The 8147-nt window shown below is 36.8% G+C and overlaps 1 protein-coding gene across 1 annotated transcript; it reads left to right on the forward strand.

Moving 5' to 3' along the window:
* Window positions 5214-7937, forward strand: LOC18793735 (inactive beta-amylase 9). Its single transcript, XM_007222426.2, has 3 exons — window positions 5214-5770; window positions 6244-6726; window positions 6847-7937. Exons 1-3 carry the CDS (start codon window positions 5546-5548, stop codon window positions 7726-7728), a joined length of 1590 nt encoding a protein of 529 aa, XP_007222488.1. The 5' UTR covers window positions 5214-5545; the 3' UTR covers window positions 7729-7937.

Below are 8147 nucleotides of genomic sequence, written 5' to 3' on the forward strand. Positions count from 1 at the left end.
TAGGTTGTTTGTTAAAGGGTTTTAGGTATATGCTTTGCGATCTGTTAATAATGTGCTTATAGGTATGGGTTCATGGATTTTCTGTTTAATGGGTTCATGACAAGATCAAATAAAGGTGTACTTTTGCTGGAAATCAACACAAAAAGACACATCACCAACTTCCAAATGATTTCCAGCAAAAGGACACCTTTATTTGATCTTGTCATTTTCCGCTCTGGAGAAGGTGCAAAGTGCACCAATGCTTATAGGTATGGGTTCATGGATTTTCTGTTTAATGGGTTCATGGATTACATTATCTGTTATGTTGAATTGGGAATGGATTTAATTTTGTCGTATCTTTTAATCACCCTATGTTATGTTGAATTGGGAATGGATTTATTGTTTTCATGCTTGGTTTCATGTATATGTTGGTTTCTTGCTTGGTTTCATATATATGTTGTGTTCTTAATGGGTTTTGTGTTCTTGAAAATAAACTGAGACACGACGAATTTTAAGGCGTACGACGACGATTACACGACGGTGTTTTTAAACTACCGTCGTTGTATTACTTATACACGACGGTTTTTTCATAAACCGTCGTTTGTATTACGTATAATAGACGACGTCTGTTGAAAATCCGTCGTCTATATATGCCAAATACGTCTGTTTTTGATTAAAACCCGTCGTCTCTGTTGTTTATTACTTGCGATTAGATCATTGTATAATCTGCTATAGTGATGGTCATTGCCTGTATTTTCACTTTATTATAGATAATAGGTTATAGTGTCGGAGATGGATAAGTCATGGATGCACTCGGATAGAAGATCGAAGGCATATGAGTTTGGGGTGGAAGCATTTTTGAACTTTGCTGTAGAAAATCTTCTAACTACAACACATATCCGTTGTCCATGTGTTAAATGTGTTAATTTAGAAAGAGAACAAAGTGGCTGCAGGATAAGCACAATAGCACTTTCATTCAATGGCTACGCTTCAAGGTATATGTTGTTGAATAACGTATTTCTCTTTTAATTTTCTTCTTATTTATATGTTAGGATGAATTAAGATATGATTAATTTGCAGGTTCAAAGTGAAGTTGAGGAAGACAATCATGGCGTATCAGAAAATTTAAGGTGGCTAGCAGCTGGTCCAAACATGTCAGTGCCATTATATAGGAGCTATCTTATTAAAGGTATTAAATTCAATATCAAGGCACAAGATGATGTGCGGACAACTCAAAATAGTGGAGTTTATTTACTTGCACATACCATGCAAGTTGCTAGTGCCAAGGATAAAAACCCAATTCTCTCAAATATAGGTTTCTATGGTGTCATTCAAGAAATTTGGGACCTTGACTACCAAAAGTTTACAATCCCAGTCTTTAGGTGTGATTGGATAGATAGTTCTGGTCTTGTAGTCGACGAACTTGGATTTACCCTTGTAGATTTGAGTAAAATTGGACATAGGAATGACCAATTTGTTTTGGCTTCTCAAGTCAAACAAATATTTTTTGTTGACGACCCGATGCATCGTGGTTGGTCGGTAGTGTTATCAATGCCTAGTAGAGAATATAATGATGTTATTGGTGATGAAGTATTAGGTGATGTGATAATTGAGTGTGAGCCATTTACTAGAGGGATGCCAAATGTTGACACATTTGATGAACTGGTAGGTGAGTTAGGCGGTCAAAATATTCGAGATGGGTGTGAAGATATATGGATTGAATGATGCTTATGTAATTGGCAGTGTATGACATTAATTTTGTAATATATTGTAATGTGATTTCTTCACTTTCTACGTTCAAATAAAACACGACGTTATTGTGAATCAGTTATTCAGCATATTTACCGACGTCTTAAAGCAACGTAACAATGAAGAACCACGACGCTATTGTGAAGCAATTATTCAGGATATCACGTCGGTGAAGGATAAAGAACCGCCATGTAATTCAAAATAACACGACTCCAATCCCATAATACCGACGTCTAAAAAACGAGATATGTAATCTGAACGTTAAAAAATACGACGTCATCATACATTTTCCACGTCGCAAGTTCTTTTATAAACGAAGAGGAACGAAATTAATTCCGACGGAAATTCATTATAACCGCCGTCTAATAACAATTAAACGACGTTATTTGTAATACGGCTCCCATCATAATCTACGCCGTCTATATGTTCTGTAATACGGCTCTCATTTATTTGGAACCGACGTTGTTTAGACGTTCAACGTCGTCTATATTATTAAGTGCGTCGTGAGTAATGAATACATATAAATACAACGTCGACTATATAAATGTATACGTCGTAAATAATGACACTGACAACTATTTCCACGTCATCTTTTTTAGATAAAATCGAAGTGGAAAATTTATTTCACGACGGTTTTTTGTAAATAAGAGACGTTGTAGAACTTTAGCAGACTAAACACGTCTGTTTTTATTGTTTTCCGACGTTGTTGTATTTAACAACGTCTAATATTTATGGTCGTTGTTTGTTTCTGAAAATAGGACGTATAAATTTTTTAATACGACTCTCATATATTTGTAACTGACGTTGTTTAGTTTTTCAACGTCTACTATAGAAACACATACGTCGTAAATAATGACACTGACAACTATTTCCACGTCATCTTTTATCAAAAAATCGAAGTGGAAAATTAATTGTACGACGGTTGTGTTTATATGTGCGACGTAGTAGGTATCAATAACGTCGTCTTCTAATGTATTTAAAGACGTCATATTTTTTATTGTCGTGAAAATTATATTTAACGTCGGCGTATTTTTATTGTCGTCGTTGTATGTCTATCTTGCGGCCTTGTTCTCTTAATATGTGTCATATTTTCCCTTTTTAACGACGGTCTTTTTAGAGAATTGGTCGTCTATTATCATCATCGATTGCTTTTTTTAGATCTTTTTGCAGTACAAAGACGTCGTTTTGTATTTTTTGATGACGTTGTATTGTTTAACAACGACGGTTATTTAGCGTCGTGGTTTATGAGGGAAAAGATGACGGTGGATTCCACGACCATTGAAAAACCAAATACACGACGGTGATTTACCGTCGTCTTTTTGCTTTTTTGTAGTAGTGAGAGTTCATACATAAGTTTATGTTCGCTTTTCTTAGGGGATTGTAGTGCTAATTCAATAAAAAGTCGATCGTTATATCCTGGGAGACGTTTGCCAAGCAAATCCTAAAAGCACATGTGAGGAGGCAATTTCGTCTTAAAGAGATAGAACCAAATTCTATACTGATCATTTATAAAATATTCTTAATTTTCCTTATCGTTATTTTCTTATATTCATTTCCAATTATATAATAAATTTTTATTTTCGAAATTCTGTAAACATAGCAATTATTTTTATTTTTTACCAACATAAGATTCATATACACAGTAACTAATAAAACAGGTGATAATAATTTGCATACACACATATGATATGGTATTGTTTGGGATCAGCCCGTAAAAGCGTAACATGTCATTATCATCCAGAAGCATTAAATCGACAATCGTATTGGATGGATGACGTTTCAATCTGCAACTTGACTAAATTTAATCCATCCATGTAGCCGATGACTTGTCCAACGTAAAAATCGTGTCAAACTTACCCATCTTCATGGTCGGGTCCAGTTTAGTACTATTTTTGTCATATTGCAGCTAGTGTCCTTTTTTCTTGATCGACTTATTAGAGCAATAATTTTCACGTTTTCCAGCAAAACTAAACTGCATCCATCTTCTTTTGCTTTTCTTTTCTTCTTTCAGCCAGATTGTTAGAACTCAAAAACTACTGCATAACCTTAAAACACAGAGATACATGGTTTGGAATCGACATGGAAATTTGGTGTTTGTTTAGCAAGAGATGCAATAAAACAGTTTTCTGGTTGGTTATCCCAAAAACCAGAACACAGAAAAATTAAAGCAAAACAAAAATGTGACTAGGAACTTAGGAGGATCTCATGGGGAAACCCTAGATGGATATAGATTTACAAATTATTATGCGAGACATGATGCAATTGATTGATTGATTATTCGTGAAGAGATTTGTGTGAGCAAACAAAATCATGATGCTGCTTCTTAATTTATTATTCGTGTTAACATGGGAAATGTTCTTATCCGCAACCACAGGCTTTCTCTCCCTCTCTCTCTCTCTCTCTCTCTGATGTGGTGTGGGGTCATGTGGACCTGTGTGGTTGGTTGGCAATCAAACTGAGAAAAATTGAAGAAAAAACAAAAGCTGAGGCATGCAAATAGGAAGCAGTCTGCCCTGGACATGAGTCAGCACCTTAGGAAGCTGTCTGCCCTGGACATGAGTCAGCACCAGAAAACAAGCACCTGCTTCTGAATTATTTACCACATGCCACTCCAATCCAAACCGCCCCTTCCATTGTCCAATCATTGAATGTTTGAATGGAAATCAAAAGAGGTGAGAGAGAGAGAGAGAGGGGGAGACAGAGAAACGGGTTTTGTGGTTGATGGAAGTTGGAATGAGGTGGATTCCCCAAATTCCATGTAAACTGTAATGTAAGCTACCACCCAACTCTCCCTATGACTCACCCCAATCTCCAATCCACAAATAATAATCTCTCAAATATCTGTGTTTTGTCCACGCCACGCACACATTTATTGAACTCACGAAAGTCTTAAACAGTGGATTATCATAAACAACATGATCAGTACTAGAATTCTTAGTCAAATGTTGTGAACTAGTTAATATCTCTAAATAACCCTTTTTATTTTTCAATATTAATTATTCCCAACTTAAGTAATTTCAATACTAATTGGTTCTTATACATTACTTTTGCTTTTTTATAAACCTCAAATTCTCAGTATATTTATCTAATAAAAAAGAATCACACGCATGCACGCGATACATATACAAATATAACAGAAATTAATAACACCAAATTTCTTAATAATAACTTAGCTATATACATCTCATGTGCCCTTTTTTTTTAGTTGGAATGATCGCAAAGGAAATCTTTTTCATTTAGGAAAGATATTATATATACATATAAGGATAATGGATAAGCCAGTTCTATATCTTAAATGAGACAACAAACAACCTCGTCATAAACCTTGACACATATCAACACAACCACACCACATGGCTGTCCTATTAATAACTAAGAAAGATACCTAAATAGCATTTGGATAAGGATTTTATTTATAATCACAAAACACTTTATATTTGCCTATTTGCCCCTTTTTTTCTTTTGAAAAAAAATATATAATTATTTAGCTGCGCACTACTTTGGCCCCCTCTGCCATCGACAAGTGGCAAATTATTTTTGTCATTTTATTATTATTTTTCTTAGGAAAAACGCGTCTGAGGTCGTATTTGGCGTGTATATAAAGCTTCGCTTCCAGGTTGTCATTACCTTAACTTCTCAAAACTCTTCATCTGCATTCTTAAGCTGTCAAACTTTTGTGGATTTACAATAAATTAAAGGCGAAACAAGCCAATTTCCAGTTTTTTCTTTTTTGGGTTGTTGTTTTTCTTAGTCTATTGCTTTCGGGTTGTGAAAAGTTTGTGTTTTTCGAGTACTTGGGTATTTACCGTATTGGAAAATGGAGGTTTCGGTATTTCGCAGCTCTCAGGCGACCGTCGGGAAAGCCGAGTTGGCGCGAACGGAGCTCGGGTTCTGTAAATTGAATGGTAATTTGAAGACCAACATCTGTTTTGGTCAAAGCACGACCTGGAAAAACGCCCGGCTTCAGCTTACTGTGAGGGCCGTACAATCTGAAGCGGTTCGGTCCGATAAAGTTTCGGGTCCTGCCAGAAGATGCAAACAGGTAAGAGGTTTCTTCTCTGTTTTTGGTGTTAATTTTAAGTTTGGTTTCTCAGAATTTAAAGGAAATGAAAAAGTAGTTGTAGGTAGTATTAGGACTGTTCGAAATTTTATGATACAGCTGACCATAAATTCATGAAATTTTAAAAGGGTTTTCAGTAAACATGATAATTTTGATGTTTCGTTGTTTCGTAGTTCTTGGTTTGAAAGGCCAGAGTTACTGTTAGAACTTAGAACCTGTTTTTAAAGGGCCAATACCGATTGGGTATGCCTTCAAACACCTAATTAATATAAAACCAATCCTCTGTTGCATGTTTTGCAAAAGATGTACAGCTGAAGTGCTTGAATCACTCAAGGAAAATTTTAGTATTTAGTTGTGTAAAGCTTGATCTTTGTGTTATGCATTGAGTTTTTTCTTGTCATGATTGATTAGTTCAACTTAGTTGACTTATTTTTCTTGCTATTATACGTTTGCAGAATGATGGAGTAAGATTATTTGTTGGGCTACCCCTAGATACAGTTTCAGACTGCAATGCGGTGAACCATGCTAGAGCAATTGCAGCTGGGTTGAAGGCTCTGAAGCTATTGGGGGTGGAAGGAGTAGAGCTCCCAGTCTGGTGGGGAGTGGTTGAGAAAGAAGCCATGGGGAAATATGAATGGTCAGGCTACCTTGCTGTTGCAGAGATGGTTCAGAAAGCCGGTCTCGAGCTTCATGTGTCACTCTGCTTCCATGCATCTAAACAACCAAAGATCTCACTCCCTGAGTGGGTATCTCGCCTTGGTGAGTCCCAACCTAATATCTTCTTTAAAGATCGGTCAGGGCAGCAATACAAAGAGTGCTTATCATTGGCTGTCGATGAACTTCCTGTTCTCAATGGAAAGACTCCAATCCAAGTTTACCATGACTTCTGTGAAAGCTTTAAATCTTCATTCACGCCTTTCCTGGGTTCCACGATAACGGTAAGAAATCCTGAACCCTTAAACTCTATATTGAATGATTAATCATCTTACTCTTTTTGGTTTCACACTGGTTCTGAACTGTCAATCTTTCTCCTGTATTGCTGTATTGTTAAATTTCAGGGCATCTCAATGAGCCTAGGACCCGATGGTGAGCTTCAATATCCTTCTCATCACCGACTAGTCAAAAATAAAATTCCTGGAGTTGGAGAGTTCCAATGTTATGATGAAAGCATGCTTAGCAATCTTAAACAACATGCTGAAGCCACTGGAAATCCCTTGTGGGGTCTTGGCGGTCCTCATGATGTTCCAAACTATGACCAGTCACCGAACTCTAGCAACTTCTTCAAGGACCATGGGGGATCATGGGAGTCTCCTTATGGTGACTACTTCCTTTCCTGGTACTCAAACCAGCTCATATCTCATGGAGATCGTCTCCTGTCCCTTGCCTCTTCAACTTTCACAGACGCTGAAGTGACAATTTATGGCAAAGTCCCACTAATTCACTCTTGGTACAAAACAAGGTCCCACGCATCTGAGCTAACATCTGGCTTCTACAATACATCCTCTAGAGATGGTTATGAAGCAGTTGCCCAGATGTTCGCAAGGAATTCGTGCAAAATTATATTGCCTGGAATGGACCTATCAGACGAACATCAGCCACAGGACTCCCTTTCAAGTCCTGAGTTATTACTGTCACAAATTACAACAGCTTGCAGAAAGCATGGGGTTGAGATTGCAGGGCAAAACTCATCCGTTTCAGGAGGTCGTGGGGGCTTTCAACAGATAAAGAAGAATTTGATGGGAGAGAATGTAATGGACCTGTTCACTTATCAGAGAATGGGAGCTGATTTCTTCTCACCAGAACATTTTCCTTTATTTTCGAAGTTTGTTTGGACCCTCAATCAACCAGCACTGCAGTCAGATGATCTACCCATCGAAGAAGAAATTGTTGAGTCTGTACATTCGAATTCAGAATCAGTCATCCACATGCAAGCTGCTTAGTAGGAGTTAGAATTATAATTTATATATAAAACTTGTATACTATACTTGTATCTAATGAGTATTAGGCAAAATCATATAAGCTAAAGCATAACAAGAATAGCCAGTATATTACTGGCATTACCCTGTACCTCCTGTGCCAAAACTATGGTCATGTGAGCAATTTTAGCTTCGTTTGGATTGGATGGTAAATGTTCATGTTACTTTCTTCTACAGCGTCTTCATATTTTATTAACCCATTTTTTCCTCTTCTCGTTTGAAACACTCCAAATGCCCAAATCACATACCAAACCCCAAAATGTCAAAATTAGATAGAAGAAGTGTGGAGTCTTTAACAGGACTAAGAGTTGTGGGCCTTCGACCACAAATCAATCCTACAAAAGAAATACAAGAAGAAACCGTTAAGCTTCGGGTATCAATGT

This window comes from Prunus persica, chromosome G1 (assembly GCF_000346465.2).
Source record: "Prunus persica cultivar Lovell chromosome G1, Prunus_persica_NCBIv2, whole genome shotgun sequence".
Taxonomy (NCBI): domain Eukaryota; kingdom Viridiplantae; phylum Streptophyta; class Magnoliopsida; order Rosales; family Rosaceae; genus Prunus; species Prunus persica.

Bases quoted from the DNA above. Each gene is read 5' to 3' on its own strand.
- LOC18793735 (XM_007222426.2), top strand. From the start codon at position 5,546: ATGGAGGTTTCGGTATTTCGCAGCTCTCAGGCGACCGTCGGGAAAGCC. The intron at 5,771-6,243 runs GTAAGAGGTTTC...ATACGTTTGCAG, and splicing joins CTGCCAGAAGATGCAAACAG to AATGATGGAGTAAGATTATT. The intron at 6,727-6,846 runs GTAAGAAATCCT...GTTAAATTTCAG, and splicing joins TCCTGGGTTCCACGATAACG to GGCATCTCAATGAGCCTAGG.